General features: G+C 37.1%; 1 protein-coding gene across 1 annotated transcript in view; it reads left to right on the top strand.

Annotated features, from left to right (window-relative positions):
* The window catches only part of SOBP (sine oculis binding protein homolog (Drosophila)), a 165,494-nt gene that overhangs the window by 3,079 nt on the left and 138,123 nt on the right, over positions 1-24,292 (top strand). Inside the window, exons 2-3 of the mRNA XM_010856698.1 lie at positions 10,718-10,856; positions 12,924-13,109. Coding sequence (XP_010855000.1) covers positions 10,718-10,856; positions 12,924-13,109 — 325 coding nt within the window. The remainder of the gene's footprint in view (positions 1-10,717; positions 10,857-12,923; positions 13,110-24,292) is intronic.

Here is a 24,292-nt window from a genome sequence, read left to right as displayed (position 1 = left end):
ATCAAGGCTTGAAGGTAGGGGAAATGAAAGGGGGAAAGAGGAGAGAGCGAATGCAAAAGTCAGCCTGGGAAGTGGAGGATCAGGAGGAGGCCCCCCTTAGGGAGAGTTGGCTCAGGGATTAGGGAATTTTATCGTGGTGTACAGTGACCTACTCAGGTTTCAACACTGCTTGGATCAAGTTGCTTCTCTGTGAGCTGAAAGAAAAAGGACTGGTGTGTATGTGATTTTTTTTCCCCTTGGGGTAATAGAAAGGACATTGGTACAAGTGTCTATTTTAAGTACAGCAAATGCAGGGCACTGAAAATGAGCACCAAAACTGCCTCATCATAGAGACTTCAAGATTTCCTAATTGAGATAGTCACACATTTATTTAAAAATGGACGGAGAAGACAAACTGGCAGAGGTTTAGCTGACACCAGTAATGTCATTGGAGATTGTCTTCATGTGGCTAGAAGCTAATGTTGGTTGCTGTTTCACTAGATCAGATATTGAGTTACATTTTCCTTATCACTGGTGTAATGTACATGGCAGTTGTAACAAATTTAAATTTGATACAATATAATTTTGTGTGTGAAAAGTACATGACTTGGCATAGCTTGCCTTTAGTGTCCTCTAGTGAAAATATCTTCAAGTAGAAATGTTTGTCTCATTATGATCTTTACTATGTTTCATTATCTTTCCTTTCCCCCACTTCATCCTGGTTTTTCTTAATTAAAAAGACTTGTTACATTACCATACTTACAATCAGTCCGACTTGTTTAGTTAGTGACCAATAGAGGGAATTTTAAACAATCAGATGGCAATTCAATTTATATTTTGAGTACTTTCGGTTTCTAAAGTGAATATTGTGATTGTATCTAATGTAATATGCCTTCAATATATTGTTAGCTCACATGAATCATAATAAGTGGCCCTTAGGAGGAAATTTGACATATGGAAGTGTTAATTTGTTTCAGGAGTTCATCCAGAACATAATATAGAAACTAGATGTAATATTGGATGTGTAAATGTACATATATGAGTAAGTGTAAATATAGTTGCACTTAAGGGTATGTATTTTATATGCAGAGATCTTGGTGAGCATGAACATGATTAGTGACTAGCAAACAGTAATACAGCTCAAAAAAGTCTAAGCTATGAGTAGAGATAATGAGTCAGATTTTCATCTTCTAAAACTCTTTGACAAAACCAATGTGATTAGATCATGCACTCTGCCCTGGAAACTTTCCTAAACAAACCAAAATTAACGCATTTACAATGTTTGGCTTCCTTATCAATTGCTCAGCTACAGGATAAGCTGTGTTAAATGTCTTAGGTTCTTTGCTGAAGAAGTTCTCTGTCTATAAATATTCTTAATAAGTAATTTGTACCTAAAATTATGCTTCAGTCCTAATGTTAGAGTCAGGCACATCTGTTAGAGTTTAGTAGTAAACCCACCATAAGATTTTCTAGTTTAGTTTCTGATGGTCCCCATTTGGCATTAAAAATGACCTGTGTTAATTGCATAGACAATAAAGCAAGTTGCAGAGTTGAGCTTGTGAGTGTGGTGATTTAAATAGCTTGTCATAAAATAAAACAGTGATATCAGAATGTGGATTGGAAAAGTCAGCATGTTTAAGGTTGAAACCAGCTCATTACTAAAACAGGTATATTTTAAGTTTTGCTCCTGAAACTCCATCCTGATGTCAGAAACAGTAAGTCTCAGGAACCTAGGAAGTGGGCTTGGGACCAGATCTCACTGTGGCATTCACAAATTATGTCAGACCTCCCTGGCTAAGAAGTGGTCTGGGGTGTGCTGTGCGGCAGGGCTGGGAACTTATGTCAGGTGGGACATGGCCCTTGCTCCTTGGGAGCTGGTATAGGATGTTCCCTAGCCCACTGGCCTTGTCCTCTGCGTTGCTCTCAGTTGTCCTGCTCAAGGCTCTAGTCTCAACCCATAAGAGAAGTTCCTGGGAGGGCAGAAAGAGCTATGAATCCTGCTCTGTTCAAACTTGGAGTTTTCTGAAGAGTCTCTTTCTCCATCTGTGAACCTGTGAGGATGATGTGTGGTAGAGCAAGACTCTCTAAGCCTTACTCAACTCACAGGTTCCAGAGAGGAGGAAATGGAAAGGAACCACTCCACTTCCTCCCGAATCTGAAATAAACATTTGAACTAGAAGAAAATGAGTCTGACAGACTCATTCCCTTCTGCGTTTCCTGCCTCTGTGCTTGCCAAGCACTGCTCTGAGAAGCCAAGCTCTACTCTCCTTGTGTGAAAGACAGACTCATAGAAACCAAGAGGTAACAGAGTTTTTAAAGGAAGTCAAAAAACAGGGCCTCAAAAAGGGCAAATATCAGTGAATACACACTACAAGTGACTGTTTGAAAATGGAGAGTTCAGGGAAATAGACTATCTTGCTAGGGTGACCAGACTTCTTATATCTTCTAAGGAAGTATTCTTTTTATTGAGTCTTTATACTTTTTCTTTTGAAAAAATTATTAGAAGTAGTAGAAGGTGGATCCTTTAAAAATCTCAGAAGTCTAAAACTTCCTTTTGTGGAATGGGAAGTCAGCCACATTTACACTCCTAAGCTAATAAGATTATTGAATATTTTCCTAAAAGAAAAGAGATATTCCAGGGTAGAATGGAAAAAAAAAAAAAGCAACTTTGTTTTTGATGGTGCCAATTGAAACATGTAAACAGACATGAAAGCCTGAGGTGGGTGAAATTTGTTAAATGTATATTATCGAATCTGTAGACCGATGGGTGTTAATATCTCTTATATAACCAAACGTCTGTGGAACTCCTGCTTTAAGGCTAGTGGCTTTGGGATGGACAGGAAAACAATGTCACAAGTCTTGGTGATTTTGAAGCCAGTGCTGCAGCTGTGAATAGGACACAGCTGCCCACAGCTGCACACCTGCTATGCCCGCCAAAGTGTTAGCCCAAGGGCTGGCCTCCACGATTTCACACATTTGTTTGACCTTTTTAGGACATTTGATGTCCTGGCCACAGATTAAAACATGGGGTCATCATTGTCTACTCCATGTCACAACAAGACAGTGAAGCAACGTAGATTTTTACATGTGGAAACACACACATTTTGGTTTCATGTGATAATTATACAACCTTCCTATTGAGACTGTGTCAGCAAGAGAGCAAGACTTTCTCCTCAAGCCTGCTCCAGGTCGGAGCTGGACTTTAGTGTTCTGATGTATCCCCTGCCCTTAGAACCGTGTTATAATCCTTGGTCTTGGCTGAGAACAATGCTGCAAAGTGACCCAAATGGAGCTCAGTGACCTTCTTCAAAGGATTTCAGGCCAAGAATCTGTGTGTGGTTCAGGGACAAACAACAGGGTCAATGGGTGCAGTCTGCATACAGAGTATGAATCTGGCAGCTCTTCATGACATTCATGTGAATGATTCTCTGATGAGACGTCTGTGTCAGTGGCTTTTCCTTAAGCTGCCTTCTGATCCTGTGAAGTCATGAGCATGGAGGTAGTTTGTAGTCTGTAGACACTTCTTTTCCACTACCTAAATTTTACCTCCTTCTTGCTAAAACCTTTAAAATGAAACTGATCCATTAGATCTGTGTTAAGAGAGATGACTTCAAGTTGAACCAACTTGAATTCCCAACAGTCTGAGAGTGCTTGTTAACATTGGATGTTATATTTTTTTTTAAATTTCAGATCTAGGGGATAGATAGAGCTAGAAACTGATTTCTAATTAAGTTTAATTCCTACTTCCTACAGAAGAAGTTGCGTCCCTTCTACGGCTTCCTCCCCCGAGCCCTTTGAGTTCAGTTCAGTTCAGTTGCTCAGTCATGTCCGACTCTTTGTGACCCCATGGACTGCAGCACGCCAGGCTTCCCTGTCCATAACCAACTCCTGGAGCTTACTCAAACTCACGTCCATCAAGTTGGTGATGCCATCCAACCATTTCATCCTCTGTCGTCCCCAACCCTTTAAAAATCTTAATTAGCAAGTCCAATGATGCTTAATAGAAATCTACTTTACTACTCAGTCAGAACACATGGAGGTGAAAAGGGAGATAAAATATTTTCCAGAAATAACCATCATTCTATTATTTATAACCTTAACTGGTAGAGATACTAGCATTTCTTTTCCCGCCTTGTAAATTGTTCAGGACTGGGGGTTTCCTTTTCCTTTGAAAGTATTTCTCATATGCTCTGCTTTCTTCGATAATGTGTGTCAGAATGTTTTGAAGTTAAGTAATGTAACTGACAGATCCTTTTTACTGTCATTAAGACTATGAATATGACTGACATGGTTGTCTGTGAGAAGACTATGTGTTAATTTTTAATTAAAACTATTTTTTTATTTTTATAAAATAATCATAGGCATGACAGAAATAGCAGAATAAGCAATACAAATAGCAAAAAAAGAAAAACAAAGGCTATAATTTTCCCACCCAGACACAATTACTGTCAACATTTTGATGTATGTCTTTCCATGTTCTTCTTTATGTATGATACATTTTTAAAAAATGGTCTTATAATGTATTAGCCTTCCTTTTTGAATTTAATATAGTGTTAACAGTTTTTCATGGCAGTAAAAATTTATCCACAGAATATTTTAGTGGCAAAATAGTATTCCGTCTTAGTAATTTTATGACTAAGCTATATTTATTTAACCAAATTCTGATTGTGTTTAGTTTATTTCTAAGAAAACAACACTGAACATGCATTGTTTTGCACATATATCCTTAGAATAGTTTATACCTAGAAATAAATAAAATTGCTGAATCAAAGGGTATGTAAATTCTTCAGCTTTTATTGCATACAGTCAAGTTACCTTTTCTAAAAAATGAATCAACTTGAATTCCTAATAGTTTGAGGATGTTCATTAACATTAGATGGTATAGTTTTTTAAACTTTCACACATTTTTTTTTTTAGAATCATGTGTCCTGAATTTTGTTTCTATATTTACACATTAGAAAAATATGGAAAAATCATATTTCTATATTTACACATTCAAAAAAATATTTGTGGATGTATCCACATTTATTGATTAGCTCCTAAGTGCTGGGCATTGTGCTGGATGAGGCATAAAATGAAATAAAAAGTTTCTGCCCTCAGATAACTTACAGTGTGTTTGTGAGGGAGGATATATTTTACTAGCACTGGAAAGGGATATAGGACTTGGAGTGAAATGGAAATTATATTTGTGAGAAGAGGGAGAATGTGGCTTTCCCCTCATTTGAATGAATGATTGGGAGCTTTCCGAAAACTTTCTGCTTTCTTGGGTAGGATACCAAGTTGAAAACAAATCGACATTTGGTTATGCAAGGCCTGAGATGAAAGACATCAGTGACGCCCACCCTATATTTTAAAGTTGGATTGGTGTGTTCAAAATAAAATCATTAGTCCTCTTTGAAGACCTTGAAGTACTTTCATTTCAGAAGTATTTTGAGATTTTTGTAATTACTGTGATTTTCAAAATGACTTGAAGTCAAGTCTTTATTGTTTACCTGGTAAATGTTCAATTAAAAACCATTTAGATTGAACTTTGACATGCATACAGTATTTCTAGTTGAGTAAGGAGAATGTCTAATGAATGTCCTGAGAATTAAATTCCAATGAAAGTAAATTTTGCCAGCGTAGAAAGAACTCAGAGGAATAAGGAAAAGTAAACTTTCCCATCTTTCTACTATTTATTATTTCCACCTTTTTTTTAATTCTAGGAAAAGATCATGCTTTCAGACTAAATGTTAGAATTTTCTTCTTTCTTTAGGAACCCTGGAGATGAGAGGGGGATCTGAAAGGGAGAGGAAGGGTATGGGGGTAAAGTATTAAAAGTGCAAAGCCATTAGAGTCAGATGTGATGTCAAAAAGTTGTCAAATGAGAAGATTAAATTTTAATTGTGAATTTAAGAACCACTATTCCAACAGTACAGATAATTAAGGAGAGTAGAGATCAATGACCAAATCAGAAAACAAGTTTACCAGAGGTAGATATGTCCTGGTTGGAAAGCTCTTTGTATGTGAAATTGACATCCTGTAATATGATTTCTTTGCAGTCCTTTGTTGGACCAAGGAAGTAGTTATTTTGGAGCTGCTGACACATTGGACTGAACAGAATTTATAGTAGAAAGAGTCCGGGCATAAGAATCAGAAGATCTATATTTTTGTTCTGACTTTACTAGGTGATCTCTCATGCCTGCCATTTACCTTCTGTATATTCCAGTTTTCTGTTGTAAAATGAGGATGTCACAGAGGTTCACCAAAAGTTTACTGTAGAAACCAAACACCTAACTTGCAGGGTTGTTGAAAGGAACAAGAGAGTTAAAGGATGTGGAAACACTGTCAAGTGCTATAAGAGTGTTAGACATTATCATTGTAATTATAGTGACCTATTTTCCAAACCCAAATTGGACCACATGGTATGAGAGAGGATTTTTGTGTCACTTCCAAGGGCGAGAGGCAGTCTGCAAAATGTGTTCTGGGTGCCAGAATATTGAAATTCTGGCACTTTTGGTGGTGTATGGGAACAATGATAAAATATTTGAGATAGTGGCTGTTCAGTGAAATTTATGGTGTCTGATCACTGTAATTATGATATTTCTTTGTGAAATGTATTTTGTTTCATGTGTAAGTAGTTCTTTGATTTCACAGAATCTTAGTGCTGGAAGGGTCTTTAAGAGACTGTACTTGAGTTTCCTGATGTAAGTCTCCATGAGAAATTCTGGGTAAAGATTTTGGGGGAAACCAACTTTACAATTTCTATCAGTACAGTAGCTTGACCTTTTATTTGAACATCCTTTGCTAAAAATCTGTCTGCACTTAACTCTTATCACCTCAATTTTCTGGTAGAAAAACTTGAAAACCCTTATGGACCATAAACATTAAATTCACTTCTCTTTGAATATGTTATGTTTCTAGGATGGTTACTGCAAAAATCCATTTCATTTCCTTTGATTTAGCACCATAACGAGCCCATATGATGTCTAGCATCAAATTCTAAGTTTTAATTCTAAATCAAATTAAAAATTATTTATTCCTTGGGGTTCTTCAGTTTCTTAGTATAGTATAGTATATAAGACAGAGGTAATACCTATTTCTTGTAAGTTATACTACAAGAAACTTTGGTGTTTGTTTTCTCTTTTATCTTGTTCCTTTTTTTATGAAAGGTTTCAGATTTGTGGCTCAAGTCTTTACAAACCTTTTGTTTTCTGATTTTGCAATCATATATCTAAACATTAAGGTGTTTCTTTTTATTTTCAGTGATAAGAAAGGAAATGCTTGGAGTTTATTTTCACTGACATTTACAGTAACTCAAAAATCATGAAATAGATCACGTTCATATTGATTGTTCCATGAGGCCTCTGAGTTTTCAGCACAAACCATAAACTGAGTGATGCAGTTAAGGTGCCCAAATAATACAAATTGGGTATCAATAATCCAGTTGCAATTTCAGTTTTTACCCAAATGTTTGAAACTTCTGGATCCCATCCTTGGGATTAGTTCTGAAAGGCTGAAGGGATTTGCAGCTGGACTGAAACAAACAAATCTGTATCCTTGACTGGGAAGTTGCTCCATGAATGATGCATCTGTAGCTTTTGTGTCACTTCCGAGGTTAGACACAACCAGCGAGAGGCACCCAGGATATAAATGGCCTAGAAAATTAGATATGGTGGCCAGCAGTTATCTTGTTGGCTCATTTCTCTTAGAGATTCAGGCAGACAGTATACATTACCAGTAGGATGGCTTGAACTTGGCTTTTAACACTGTTGGGAATTGTGGGGCTTTTGTTGTTGGTTTGTTTTTTAATGCAAGGTATAATCGTTATCCTTGAGGTTTCTGCTGCCAGACCCCTGTTGGAAGACCTCTGTTTGTGTACCTAGGACTGTCATTTTCCGTCAGGCACTCAGTTCAGTGCAAGAAATTGAGAGCTAGGGAAGACTGACACCTCATTCAATTAGGAATGTCTTTTGATTGAGTAGTGCAGTGTTTAGCTGAATCCTCCTCAGTGGTAGTCCAGAAGTTGCTGAGCTTATTATACATATCAATCATATCATCTTTGCACATTCATGAAAGGAATGTCTATTTAATGTGGACATGACCAGCCATCAGAGAGAATAAATGCCTCACTAAAGCTTGATATGGCTGACTGTTGGCCTTGTGGATGGTAACACTGAATCAATCTGTCTAGATTTTTTAAAAATTGCTTGTGCATTATACCATCACAGATTGACCCATTTGGAGCTCTGAGCTCAAGTGGGTACTAAAGCAAAAAGAAAAAAAGTCTAGCATCATGTAGGTGGATTGAAATGCCAGGGTTTTTTTTTTTTTTGTGGAGTAGTGTAATATCCTTTCTTTTTTATGCAACTCTGCTGAAATCTAAAGTGAAATTCAAAAGAACATGGAACTTGCATGTTGAGGCTGTGCGCTTGCTGGTTGAGCCTGGGTGCTTTGTTTCAGGTATAAATTATACATCCCAGAGTAATTCAGAAATGACAACTTCTAGGGAGAATGAGAAAAGATTCTTTGAGTCACAGAGTAGGTTAAAATATATAGTTTTTCTAACTCCATCTAGGGTGCTCAGGCTGTCTTGCCTGATAAAGATGCCTTAAAAAATTTAGATGCCTTAAAAAAATTAAGGTCCGTCTAGTCCAGGTTATGGTTTTTCCAGTGGTCACGTATGGATGTGAGAGTTGGACTATAAAGAAAGCTGAGCGCCGAAGAACTGATGCTTTTGAACTGTGGTGTTGGAGAAGACTCTTGAGAGTCCCTTGGACTGCAAGGAGATCCAGCATGTCCATTCTGAAGGAGATCAGTCCTGGGTGTTCATTGGAAGGACTTATGTTGAAGCTGAAACTCCAATACTTTGGCCACCTGATGCAAAGAGCTGACTCATTGGAAAAGACCCTGATGCTGGGAGGGATTGAAGGCAGGAGGAAAAGGGGACGACAGAGGATGAGATGGTTGGATGGCATCACCGACTCGATGGACATGGGCTTGGATGGACTCCGGGAGTTGGTAATGGACAGGGAGGCCTGGCGTGCTGCAGTTCATGGGGTTGCAAAGAGTTGGACACAACTGAGCAACTGAACTGAACTGAAAAAAATCCATTCAGCAAGCATTTATTAAGCTCTTACCCTATGGTATAGGATTCTTCCTTCTATTAATTTTTCCAGTTTTATTGAGATATAATTGACAGAAAACATTGTATAAGTTTAAGGTGTACAATGTGTTGGTTTCATACATTTATATATTGTAAAATGACTACAACCACAATATTAGCTACCATCTCTATCCTGTAACATAGTTACCTTTTTTACAGTGAAAAGACACAGAATCAACTCTCTCAGCAGCATTCAAGTGTATGATAGTGTCCTTAGCTACAATCACCGTAGTATGCACCATTCTGTACTATACCCTTTGACCAGTCTCCTCATTTCTGCCACCCCTCAGCCCCGGTAATCCCTTCTCTACTCTGCGTTTCTCAGATAGAAATACTTTAAGGCACCCACAAGAATTAAGACCTAGCATTTGTTAAGTTCATTAAAAATAGTCACCTGGTAGTATAAGCTTTAAATTTGTTCAACTATTATTTACCCATTATTTCCACAGCTTGACATCTATACTAATAACAATAATAATACCTTACATTTATAGAGTTGTCCCTCCAAATCCACAGGGGATTGGTTTCAGGGCATCCCACCTCCACACTGGAATACCAGATTCTTCAGTACTCAAGTCCCTTGTGTGAAATGGTGTAGCATTTTCATATAACCTATGCGCATCCCTACCATATACTTTAACTCATCTCTAGATTATTTATAATACCTAATATAAATGCTAGGTAAAGAGTTGTAAGTACAGTATAAGTGCTATGTAAATAGTTGCCAGCATGACAAAGTCAAGTTTTGCTTTTTGGAAATTTCTGAAAATTTTTTCCTAAATATTTTCCACAGGGGTAACTTGAATCTGTGGATAAGGAACCTGCAGATACGGAGGGCTGATTGTATATTGATTTGTAGTTCATAAAGTGTTTTCATGTGTTATCCAAAATCTGAGCTGACTAGTAACCTCAAAGTTATTAGGTGCTTTTATGTTATTTGTCAGAAGACAATCATAGTGACCTTTGATTTCATGGGGAAAGAATCCGTCACTAATGGAATTCATAGAGGAAATTATGCTTTGATGTTTAAAGACTACTGTTACAAAAGGTAAAATTAAAAAGGAAAACCCCTGTAGCCTATTCAGCTCCCTAGATGGTAGTGGTTGACAGTCAAGGAATTATTTCTTTGCTGAGATTTTGCTTTACCTGAGATCAGAGTCATGTTAAGAAACAAGGCAATTCTAATTTAAATTAATCTGAGCCACAAAATGCTCGATTGTTTTCAGTTTCAATATCTCTCCTTAGCTGTTTTCGTACTTTTACCTTTCAATATTTTCATATTAGTTCAAGATACAGACTCTGCAGAAGGATATGCCAAAATATGACTTCCCATTCTTAAGCAAAACTGACAAATGCCTTTTTTCTTATTATCTTTAAATTGCAAATGTCTGAAGGCCTGTCATAATTGGATGTGTCATCCTGAGATTTAAATGCACGACAGTTTTCAAACGTGATTTGAAAAATGAACATGACTCTAATGAAGGAAGGGCGAGGCTGGCAGAACACAGGATGGTGCTAATAGAATTCGATGTATGCATTCTCTTTCAAATAGTTTCTGGTTATATACATAAGTAGTCTATGCTTTTCTTTCAGAACTTTGCAGAAAACACCATGAATGAACTCCTTGGCTGGTATGGCTATGATAAGGTTGAATTGAAAGATGGTGAAGATATTGAATTCAGGAGCTATCCTACAGATGGAGAGAGCCGGCAGCACATTTCTGTTCTCAAAGGTAATGACATTTAATGTCCCTTTGTTCATGCAAACAAGGATTAACTATCTCAACCTGCCAGAATTGAGTTGCTCTGGGACTCATTTTGTTGATTATGCCAATAGTTGATTTAAATGTACATCCCCAGGAGTGCTTTCCCATAAGCAGAATATAAGAGCACAACATAAAACAAAAACAGTCACAGCTTAATTTCCTTCCAGCAATGGGAGGGCTAGCTAGACAATGCTAGGGATCCTAAGCACTGCGGTCCTGCTCACAAAGGTAGAGAAAGGGACAGCGTTTGCTAACTTCTACTTTCCTAAACCTTTGATACATCAATTGTTAAGGGCTGGTGCTTTCTGTTAAGTGAAATGTTAGGTTTAAAGTTTCAGACTGCAAGAGACAATCATGGTTAATTTGGTAATTTCTCTTCTTGCCCCCCAGTTTTAGGTGAGAATTCTAAAGGAAAGCCCTACTTCTAGTTTCTGTTTGAAGTTTTCACCTTATCCCCACAGCCTTGGATAGGGTAAGAAGAAAAGTAAGAGAGTAGTAGATGATTGGATCCTATATTATTCTTTAGGAATTATCATCGAAGCCTGGCTAGAGAGTAGAAATTAGAGGCTTGGCAGAGTTGAATTAACACTGATTCTCCCAGTGGGTAGCAATGCCAGATACCCCATGAGGGAAGCCTAGAACCCTTGGTGGGTGTTGCTCTGCATATTGAATTAACCTAAATATGGATTGAAGATTAGTTCATCAAAGAAAAGAAGAGGAATATGTGAAGAAGCTATCCATTTGGGGAACTTGAATAAAATGTGGGCTAAACTAATTGTGTGATATCATTGGCAATTTGATCTGTATTTTCATTGCATTCAAAATCTTTTGGCATATACTACCTGTTCATGCACTTTATTTCCAGTTTCTAAGATAGTGCTTTTCCTTCTTATATGCCAAGCAAAGAAATGTAAATGAGCTGTCCTGCGGGCATGTGGAATTGAACGTACGTGACAAATTTTATGTTAAGCTTGCTATGAAATTGTACTTATCGTGTTACAGAGATAATATCAATTTCACTGTAAATGAAAAATGCAAGTCATGAGTTTATAGTCTATAAACTAATAGCTCATTTAATACTTGGTCTAGGTAATAATCTTTGCCTCTGGGGAACTTGGAGAGAATGCCATGATATGCTACTGAAGGGGAAAAGTTGTTTTCCATGGTTGAGTGTTTTATTTATTTTTTTAATGGTTCATATGTGAGGATAAAATTCACAAAGTTCATATCATTATAAGTTTTCTTTATGATCATTTTTGTTAATTTGTAAAAATTATTTTATTTATTTTTGACTGTGCTGTATGTGTATTGCTGTGTGTGGGCCTTTCTCAAGTTGCGGCCAATACGTGGGCTCAATAGTTGTGGTTCCTGGGCTCTAGAGCACAGGCTCAATAGTTGTGGTGCATGGATTTAGTTGCTCCAAGGCATGTGGGATCTTCCTGGACTGTGGATCGAACCCGTGTCTCCTGCATTGGCAGGCGAATTCTTTACCACTGAGTTACAGGGAAGCCCCATTTTTGTTAATTTTAATGGCTATTAATGGGTTAATTTAATGAGTCTACCCTGTGAAATAACAGTTTGTGTTCTTTTTTCCTAATCATCAGCTTCATTCTCATTGGTTCTTTTGATTATATTACCACTCAACTTTATAATATATCAGGACCTGGTTACCATGGTAGGGGGACACTTTTTAAGCTTCTCCTTTGGTAGCCAGAGAGCGATGCCTGCCATATATCACTTTGTACATGTAAAAGGTTAATTGCCTCTCACTTTTCTATGGGCTTTTACAGTGCTAAAATTCATCACTACGATACAGTAGAGATATTAGCTATCATGGTGGAGCAAATTATAAAGGAGCCCATAAGAAATTTACGGTAACATAGCTGAGAAAGGTTCAGGATTAAGTTCTGGTAAAGTGTTTAAAGAATGGCAAGAAAAAATTTTTTATTCCATAGCCATTTTACTTGAGAAAATGTGGTTGTAAGGAAAGTAAGTCTTTTCATCATATTGAATGATTTTTTTTTTCTTTTACAGAAAATTCTTTGCCAAAACCCAAATTACCTGAGGACAGTGTTATCTCACCATACAATATAAGCACAGGCTATTCAGGGCTTGCCACAGGAAATGGACTCAGTGACTCACCTGCAGGGTCGAAGGATCATGGCAATGTGCCCATTATTGTACCTTTAATTCCGCCACCTTTCATAAAGCCGCCGGCAGGTAAGTCACTACTGGGGTTTCCAGTGATAATGATTTGCAGAAAATTGTTTGAACTGCCCTCTGATAATTATTAAATGCTTAAGTTTATTTTGGAAAAGACTGTTTTAGGGACATTGCAGCTAAGACATGTGAGTGTATGTATCATTTGAAGAGCATTACTTTAGTAAGCAAATACCCCCAATCTACTACTGCTTAGGCTGTTGACCTTCAACTGGCAATAAATTTTCCTACCCCTGGCTACAAAAAAAGTTACTTTCCTTCTTTGAAATCTATTTAAAATTAAAAAGGATAAATTAATTTAAAAAGAAAGATATATACTGATTGGTCAACAAGAAAAAAAGGAACCATGGTTGAGCTCTTTGGTGTGGTGCAGTGAGGACCACGTCTCCCTGGCGCGTTTCCCAAAGGAAGGGGCGATTTATAAAGCGTGTGTGGCAGGCTTGTTCCCCAGCATGCCTTTCTTCTGAATCCACTTAAGAAACAACCCAGGTTACTCATCTCATATAGAGTTGTTTCTAATTCCTGGAAAGCTTTCTTTAAGAGCTTTTTGAAAAATGGAGATTCAAATTTTACTTGGATGAAAATGTAATCAGTTCTTGTATATTTCCAGAAAATTAGATGGCAGTGTATTAAGCTAGATGGCAATAGGCTGAACATGATGTTATATTGCAAGTTAGGTTACAGTTTTGTTCCACGTGGAGAAAGAAGTTCAGTAATATTGTATCTGGCTTGTTGTAAAATGTTAGAATTTTGCTAGAATGCTTAATTGCTGTGCTGGTTATTTTTCTGTATGTTGAATTAAGCAATGATAAATAATGAATTTTGATAGCAGTACTTATAACTCACTAAAGGTAACGCTTGTATTTTTTTTTTTTTGCGGGGAGAGAAGATAGGTGTTTGGTTACATTTCCATAAACGGTGAATACGTTTGTAAGATATAAATTACTGGGCTTACATTATAGATATATTTATACCATCTTCTAAGTGTTACTAACATTTTCCTTCATGGTATGGGCACATCCTCTTACTTGACCTATTACATTTTAGCAGCAAAAGTGTCCTTTCATACTGAGGTCCTCACATATGTCATGAAAATCCATTTACATATCAAAATCACTTGTGATTGTGTTTGTCTACTAAATACTAACATAATTTTTCTTTCATGTAATGTTTGTCTTTGTAATGCCACTGTTATTCTTTGGTTGATTGTTTTATGGTGCAGAGGGACCCAAATTTATCTGCTAAAGGGTCAAAGATATATTTTGCGTAGGACAACTGGAGAGAAAATTGACTAATTTTGTAAATGTAGGATTCTTTGTTTCGATGTATGTCCAGTGGCTTCAGTGTGTGGTGATGTTGAGGAGGATACCAGTAAAATAGCCTGACTAAGTGAAAAGAACACGGGTTTCAGGTTCAGATAGATTGGGTTTGAATCTAGACTTTGTCATTTACCGGGTCTGTGAGTGTAGAGAAGCTATGTAATTTCCACCTGTATAAAATGGGGGTCGCAGTTGCACCACCTGAGATAGTTGTGGCCCTGAGACGAGAAAATGTATGTAAAGGACCAGCGTAGTGCTTGCCGCATGGAAACCATTCGGTACATACCATGCCTCTTTTTCTTTTTTTTTTTTCAGACCTTATTCTGCCCTAGAGTTATCATGCACATAATTTGTGCATAAAAAGGTGTGCATCCAAATGCAAATTCCCCTCTAAGGTTTATTTGAGCAAAGCAAACAGCTCTAGAAATTAGCATAGCTGAGGCTAACATGAGTTTGGCATGCCAAAAAACCTGCCCTGGAGTTTCCTGCTAAGCCAGCCACGTGGAATTCAAGCACACAGCTCCTATTTAACTCTAATTCCACATCAGATCAGGAAATAAATATGCAAAGGATAGAGGCCAAAAATTGAGCCTTGGAAGTCTTAGATGTAAAAACTCTGAGGAATTAAAAGCCAGAGTAACTGAACACCAGTGGTTTTGTGCTGTCTTCCATGGAATTCTGGGACACTCATCTGTTGAAAACAGAATATAGGGGAGGACATGTTTAATTTTCTGTATCTGCTCTAAACCTTGACCCAATCCTACTCCAGGGTTCCATATGACAAGACAAAGGTACACAAAGTTCTCTGCTTTCAAGGAGCTTACTCTATTATTCCCTAAGCAGAAACTTAGAGGAGAGATGAATTTTGACTTATGTTATCTAGTGCAGGGGTCAGAAAGCTTTGTCAATGGCCAGATAGTATTTAAGGCTTTGGAGCTATACTGTCCTGTCACAGCTACTGAACTCTGCTGTGGCAGCAGAAGAGCAGCCATAGATAAACAGGCCATAAACAAATGAGCCTGGTTGTGTTCTAATAAATCTTTATTTACAAAAAGAGCAGCAAACAGGGTTTGGCTCAGGGAAAACAGTTTGCTGACCCTTGCGTTGGGGTAAGATTGGCAAAAGTCTCATGATAACAGGAAGGTGAATAGAGTTTCTAGGAGTCGGGCTGTGAGCTTTGTCAAAGTGCTGTCTGTTACATCATAAGGAAGGGACAGTGACAGGTTAGGAAAACAGCAGGGTTTTCAGGGAATGTGGTGAGCTCTGTCACATAATAGTAGTCCACCAGGGTCTGTTGAATAAATGAATGAACGACATATTCAAATTCCTGTTGCACATATATAAGATAGTACAGGCTACTTTGTTGTTCACTGAGAAAGTGCGAGGATCTTGTTTGAGTTAGTCTCAAGCTTTTTGACCATGACCATAGCCTTTGTGACAGTGGTTTGAGTACTTATCCATAGATAAGTGTAAAGTTCACCAATTATCCAAAAAGTTCACCAATTATCCTATCTAGTTAATTATTTCAGTTCTTCCTTTTGTTAAAACTTTTACCAGAGTTATTATTCAAGATAAGTTGAGGGACACTCACTGTCAACTTTCTCGCCATATATAGGTAAACGTGGCATTTCTGAGGGAAACTAATCATACAATGGCTGAAAGAAAGTGGCCCCTTGATAATCAGGCCCTGAATAATTTAGAGTTGACTGTATCATGCAAGTGTCCACCTCTCAGGATAGGGAAGATGAGCACTGTATGTGTACTCTGGATTCCTGGAAAGAAAATAACAATTAGTGTTCAAATTATTCCTGTTATACTGTAAACTAGCTATGTGAAAATGCTCACAATACCTTATGTTCATAGTAAATCCTGTAGTTATGAAACTCATTCAAATTTATTATTTTATTTACTTTAATCTTAATAATAACCCCGGGAAATAGCATTTGAGATATCATTAAGTAAAGAAATGAAGCTCAGATAGTTAAATGGCTTTCTCAAGGTCAGGTGGCTTCCAAGTACTTGAGTCAAGACTAGTACTAAAGTCTTCTGATTCCTAATCCAATATTCTTTTTAATATAAAGTTGCCATTTCAGCATATTTATATTGAATTTCCCTAGACTGTATCAGAATAGGAATACTTGTTAATATGCTACTTCAGATTCCTTAATGACAGGGGATACAACTTGTTTCTGCAGAAGGTTATTTTTTTCAAGCCCACATCTTTTGGGAGACTTGATAAGTTCTCTAGCTCTAAGCATCTGTGGTTCTGTGAGCCTGGGTGACCTAGTAATAGCAGTAAAACCCCAGCTTGGTTTTAAAGTCTTGCCATCATGAGGCAAGACTTCTGCTCCGAGGTACCAGAAGGCTACATCTGGTCAGGCACTAGCTCCAGAGAGTGTTTCATGTGCTCAGGCAGGCTCACCACTGGATCTCATCCACGTTTGGCAGCCAGTGGGCCCAGTGGAATTCTCGTGATCAGGAACACGGTGATACCACACTCGCTTGGATTTCCACTCTGCTTTTGCACAGCTGCAGACAGAAGTGTGGGGGTAGGTTATTTCTGGGCCTCGGGGACTGCTTTTCTGTTCCTGCACCCCTTTTCTTCTGAGGAGGGGAACTCCTCATGCCTTGGTGATTACCACAAGCTTTGACCTCGCTTTGGCTGCATGTTTCCATCCAATTTCAACCAATCCCCGAGGCTAAGCTGCCCTTCCTCCCTCGGAGACAGAATCTGGCCCTTGGTGTAGGGTTTGTGACATCACGGTCGTTGCTGTGGTAATAGACTTGTTATAAACACAGAATAATAGCTCTGCTTTTACTTTTTTTTCCCCCCTCCAAACAAATGAAGGGAATCACCATGATCCTTAAATAAAAATCACAAACTTTTCTGCAGTGGACAGAGTAAGGTTTTGCCATACAGAGTAGCCATTTAAAAAAACAACTGTAAGAATATAGTTATAAGAATAATATTAGAAAATAATAGAAAGTATTGGCCAACTCTTTTTATGCAAACATTCCTTTATCCTTTAAGTTAGAATGAATATGAAAACCTCCTTCTTTGCTAATTTAAAAAACCAGAGTGTAAGCATAGTCTGAAGTGACAGAATATATATCAGCAAGAGTTTTGAAAGATAACTCAGGTTAATTACATTGTAACCTTGCTGTAAATCTTCTCATATTAGAGATTTTTAATATGGGTTCAACCCTTTGGGACTTCATTCAGAGAGGGTTGTACCACTAAAGGACTTTCGGCATGGATTATAAGAGCTGTACAATAGTGAGTCTCCATCAAAATACTTATGTCTGCTCTGCTCCCTACAAGTTTGACTGCTGAAGCAAAGCCATTCAAAATGTATTTTAAATTCAGTAATTTTTTACAAAGACCTTATATTGGTCTTTATTGCTTTACATATGTAATAGCACTCAGTTCCATTGACCAGGTAGCTCAGATGGTAAAGAATATGCCTGCAATGCAGGAGACCTGGGTTCAATCCCTGGGTTAGGAAGATCCCCTGGAGAGGGGAGTGGCTACTTACTCCAATATTCTTGCCTGGAGAATACCATGGACAGAGGACCCTGGCGTACTATACAGTACATGGGGTCACAAAAAGTTGGACACAACTGAGCAACACTTCCACTTCCATTTACATTGACTAGACATCAACCCTCTGCAGTAGTTGGGCAAGGTTAGGTCTCCCCACCTTGCCTACTCCTGGTTAAAGTAACCAGCTGGAACTTGAACCAAGATTTTTTTATCTCTTATTCTTAGGCTTGTCCCAAGAACAACATTTTGTTCCCAAGACTTAAAAATATCAGTGAAACGATTAGTATGATTTGTTTTGCTGATGAGGTAGCAGAGACTTTGCTAGTGAAAGTTTCACTGAGCCCGGCTGCAGAAAACACTGTGTATCTAGGAAACAGCATTTTAGATCTGAGTCTTTTGACAGGTTTTTCTGGAGGCTTATAACTTGCCGGTTACAAATCCAGAATCCCTCTAGATCTCTGAATACCTTAAAAATAAAATGAACGTGAAAAAAGGAGGGAATATACTTCTCTGGATGCATTTATATGGCAGTTTTGAATAACATGTCTTTTACCTTTAATGGTAAGTGCCCATATTCTTATTCCAGTATGTCCCCATGTGTGAGCTGAGACATAGGGCCCATCCACACGGCGCTTGCAGGTTTATGTGGGGGGCTTGAGATTAAGCTCCTAAGACCAGTTTGGTTTCCTTTGTGCAGAAGCATCTTGCCTTTCTTGGAAAACAATGGCCATTTCCTGTCTTCCAGGATGGTTTGCTTTCAGTGAGCTTTCCACATTTATGTTCAGTCATAGTCATGGAAATGTATTTTTTCAGGGAAATCTTGAAATTCTTTAGGGGTTATAAGAACTGGGCTCTAAGGAACCATTAGCTTAACGGAGAATATGGAAACATTCACGTGATCTGCTAAGCTCTATGTATATAGCTGAGTAACCCACAGTTAATAAGCATGTTACTTTTTGGCTCTTGTAATTCTTACATGGAGCTGTACTTGCAGGGAAGTGGGAATCAGAATGTGGTTTGCATTATGATCATTATTTATTTTATCTGTTATTCAATATTCTTGGGGCTTGCATATGAATGCTGTATTCCAAATACCCATTGAGAAAACAGGATTTAATACAAATTGCTTTGCCATTTATTTCTTTGTCCAAATTTTAAAATATGATTATTAAATAAAATTACCTACGGTTAATGGGATTTGGATGGGTTACTATTTATGTAGCAGATATATTTCTCATCAAAAAGAAGAGGTTCACTGAATCCTCAGATTTGGAGAGTTTTCCAAACCACTTAGGACAAGGACAGGAGGAGTTATGGTAAACGGCAAGAGTACTAGTAGTTAATAACAGTATTGATATAATCTCATCAAGCTAATATTTTCTGAGCACTTATTATGGGCCAGGCAATGTGCTAATAGATTATCTCATCTAATTCTCAGAACAACTCTGTGTGTATGCTATTATTAACTTTGTTTTACAGATGAGGAAACTGAGACCCAGAAAAGTTAAGCAACTTGTCTGAGGTCACACAGGTAATAAGTGGCCAAGCTGTTAGCTGAACTTAGGTGCAATGTCTCCTTAACTCATATTCATACCACTGGACTATCAAAAACACAGTATCAGTCTTTTAGTCAATAATGTATTTACTGAATATTCTTTATATTGTATGAGATAAGATAAATATATACAATATAGATACATCAATATAAACACAAATTATATATAATATATATATTATGAAACATCATATATATATACACACACACACACATATATATATGGTGAGCTTCCCAGGTGGCACTAGTGATAAAGAACTTGCCTGCCAATGCAGGAGACATAAGAGATACAGGTTCGATCCCTGGGTTGTAAAGATGCCCTGGTTGAGGGCATGGCAACCCACTCAAGTATTCTTGCCTGGAGAATCCCCATGGACAGAAGAGTCTGGCGGGCTACAGTCCATAGGGTTGCAAGGAGTCAGACACAACTGAAGTGACTTAGCACACACACAAGCACACGTACATGGTACAAATATATTTATCATCCCTGACCACCAAGCACTTAACAGTATTCTTGGTATATAATCAAAACATCATTCTACTTTGATTTTGGGAAGTATAATACGATTTTAGCAGCATTGGGAGGGTACATGGTGACAGTAGAAGGCAGTTAAAGTGGAGCAGTAGAAAGTCTACAGGCAGATTCTCAGGAACTGTTGTGTTTGTACAGTTAAGGAGAAATGGCATCTGAAACATAATGTAGGCTAGAAGATAGTCACTGAAAATTCCAAGTGATAAAAAAGACACAAAATGAAGCTTTAAAATGTTAACTGCTATGATATGGGTCCTGTTTTATCTTTTTAAATATAATCAAGGGGTCTTGAAAAGTTATGTCAAATTTCAACATATTCAGTCATTCTTTTGTTTTTTTTTTATGAATTTATTATTGATTGTGCTGGGTCTTCCTTGCTAACACGCAGGCTTTCTCTAGTTGAGGTGAGCGGTGGCCACTCTTCATTGCAGTGCACAGAGGCTTCTCATTGCGGTGGCTTCTCTTGTGGAGCAACAAGGCGCTAGGCATACAGGCTTTAGTAGTTGCAGCTAGAGTGCTGTTCAGTCATTCTTAATGCCAAATGGAACGTGTAGTTTGAATGCTAGCATGATGCGGTGGAGAAACTACCAGAGCAAGAACCAGGAGACCTGGATTGTTAATGCCAGCTCTGCCATTTATTGGTTGTCTAACCTTGGATAAGCCACTTAGCCTCTCTGAGCCTCAGTTTCCTTGTCTGAAAAATGATGTAGTTAATTTAAGTAATCTGTAATTTCCCTATATTTGTAAAATCTTCACTTTGTGACTTATATAGTGAATAGCCTAGATAATTTTATGATTTGAAAGGGTCTGTTTTAACATGGACTTCCCTGGTGGCTCAGACGGTAAAAGTGTCTGCCTATAATGCAGGGGACCTGGGTTCGATCCCTGGGTCAGGAAGATCCCCTGGAGAAGGCAATGGCAACCCACTCCAGTACTCTTGCCAGCACAATATACATTTGTTAATTGATTGAATGTACTTAAAGCCAGTTACCTATGTGTATAGTTACAGCAGCTGAAAGTCTGATGGAAGATTTATGCTACTTAGGGGAACTTTCAATTATTGTTAATTTTTACTTCGAAAGAGTCATAAATAAATGCAGAAAATAAACTTATGGTTACCAAGGGGGAAAGGTGGGAAGGAGGGATAAGCTGGAAGACTAAAGAACCTATGTATAGTACAGGGAACTCTGCTTAATGCTCTTTAATGAGCTGTATGGGAAAATAATCTAAAAAAGAGTGGATATGTGTATAACTTATTGACCGTGCTGTACTGAAGAAACTAACACAACATTGTGTATCAACTATACTCCCATAAATAATTAATAAAAGTAAAATTGAGAAAAAGTGCTAAAGTGTTAAATATGAGTAAATAACAAGATTATATCACTCATATGTTATTAAATCTAATCATTTTGATGTTATACATAAGTTGTGATCACTAAAAGTATTTTCCAAAATTTCTGACAAAGAGAAGTCACATTATGTCAAATTTAATTTACCAAAACAGGCACAAGAATAAATAGAAAACCTGAGTAATTCTACATTTCCTGAGTTGTAAGGAAATTAAATAATTAAATCATTTTACAAAGGACATTCTAGACCCAGATAGCTTCAATGTTAAATTCTACAATTTAAGGAAAAAATAAAAACAAACTTAGAGAAACTCTCCTAGAGAAATAGAAATCATTTTATGATCCCAGCATGGCCTTGATCTCATCACATGACAAAGGAGTTAAAAATAAAAATGATAATTTAATGTAATTAATTTATATTAACATGGAAAAATCGTATATCATGAACAATGATTCAAAAATCCTGAATAAAATCATAGCAAATCAAAGTCAGTGATATAAACAGTAGGATAATGTGTCATGACTAAAGAATTTTTTCTAGGAATGCAAGATTGATTTAAATTGTAAAAATTAGTTAATATAATTAACTAATTGACAGAACAAAATAAAGCTCATGGAATATTCTAAAAAAATGCAGAAATTTAAAATTTGATAAAAATTTAATACAGTAATAAAAACTCTTATAAAAGTAGGAATAGAATGGAACTTCCATAATGTGACAAGCAATATCCACAAAAACCTACTGCTAACATCGTACATAGTGGTGAAATATTGAAAGCTTTCCTCTTGAAGTCCAGAATCAGATAAAGATAACCACTATCACCGTTTCTATTTAATTTTGTACTCGAATGCATAGACAATGTAAGAAGACAATAAAAGAAGCAAAAAATATAAGATTTTAAAGGTAGAAATGCTATTTTGTTTAGAACCTCTCTTCCTCAACAGTGAACAGGTAAACTATTATAATGAATGATTAGTGCTAAACAAATTAGTACCCCCAAATCCATTATATCTCTATATTTCAGCCACACACACACACACAACCTTAACAATACATTTAAAATAGCATCAAACCATCAAATACCAAGGGGGAAAAAACCTAATGAACTGTGTGCAGGATTGCTACACAAAGAACCATAAACATATAAACTATAAACACCAAGAAAACCTAAATTGGTGAAGGGACACGCCATGTTTAAGAAGTGGAGACTAAATGTTCTAAAAAGGCAGATTCTTCCTAAATTGATTGATACATTTAATTCAGTTCTGATAAAAATTTCATCATAAAATGTTGTGGAAATTAAAAAGCTATTTCTAAAATATACATGGAGATGCAAAGAGGTATGAGTAACTGAAACTATCTTGAAGAATAAAAGCAAAATTAGAAGACATACTGTCAGATATCAATATTTATTACAAGACTAGAATAATTATTAATATTATTAGTGTTAATTGTTGCTGTTGTTATTCTTCTTTCAACCATATTTAAAATTATCCTTTAGGATTTATTGATCTATATTTGAGATATAAAAGAGGTAAGAACACTTTCTGTTTCATGTCAATTCTCTTTTGGTTTAATGTTGTATAGAACTTTTCCTTGCAATTATGAAATATATAAATTTTGTAAATGTGCATAAAACATATATGCATTCTTTTACAAATAGTGATCCTTGTGTACTCAAACCTTCTTTCCTCCATAGGGTAACTACTTTCATGGTAATTATTGCTTTCCTTTCTTCTATAGTTGAAACAACTTAGTATGTCTCCCTAAGTAATATAGCTTAGTTTTGCCTTTTTTTGGACTTTATGAAATTATGGTAGCCAGCTTCCAAAATGACCCCCAATTATCATAGTCTCCTGGTGGTATCTTCCTACATTGAATCAGGGATAGTCTGTATGACCAACTTCTAAGGCTATCATAAAAGGTTATTGCAGTTTCTGCATAATTCTCTCACATTATTCACTCTCTGGGGAGCGTGAAGAAACTTAAGCAGTCCTGTGAGGAGGACCCACATAGACAGGAACTGAGGCCTCCTACCAACAGCCAACACTGACTTGCCAGCCCTGTTCTAACCACCTTAGAACCACAGGATCCCCCTATCTAAGTCAAGTCTTCAGGTGACTGTAGCCCCCAAAGACATTTGGTTGTAATCTCATGAGCAATCCCGAGTCAGAATTGCTCCAAATCACTCTCAAATACCTGATCCACAGAAACCATGAACAATAATAAATGATTTCTGTTGAATTTCTTAAAAAGACAAGGAGATAATGATATAAAGATATATATATAAGCCATTGCAATAGAATCCAGAAAATAATCTCGATTGATTATTTATGACAAAAGTATTAGTCAGCTTGGGTTTCCATAATAAAATACCATAGGCTGCATTGCTTAAATAAGCAACACTAATTTTCTCACAATTCTGAAGAACGGAAGTCCAGAGCAAAGTCATCAGGGTTAACATCTGGCAAGAACTCTCTGAGTTGCAGGAGGTTGCCTTTTCCCTGTGTCCTCACATGGCAGAAGGAGATAGCATGCTCTCTTGTGTCTCTTCTTATAAGGGCAAGAGTCCCATCAGACCAGGGTTCTACCCTCATGACCTCATCTAACCCTACTTAACTCTCAAAACACACCATCTCCTAACAGCATCACTTTGGGAGTTAGAGCTTCAACATGAATTTTGGAGGGACAGAAACATTCAGTCTGTAAGAACAAAAATGACTGTAAAGCAGTGAGGAAAGAATATTGTTCTCAATAAAAGTTCTAATGATAAAAAATGTATGTTGATTCTTCACACCATTCACAAAAATCAGTTCTAGCCATAGATCTCAATGTGACAGGTAGAACATTAAAGCTTGTAGAAGAAAACCTCAGAGAATA

This window comes from Bison bison, unplaced genomic scaffold, assembly GCF_000754665.1.
Source record: "Bison bison bison isolate TAMUID 2011002044 unplaced genomic scaffold, Bison_UMD1.0 scf7180017864373, whole genome shotgun sequence".
Classification (NCBI taxonomy): domain Eukaryota; kingdom Metazoa; phylum Chordata; class Mammalia; order Artiodactyla; family Bovidae; genus Bison; species Bison bison.
This window is presented reverse-complemented; position numbering and strand designations above follow the sequence as displayed.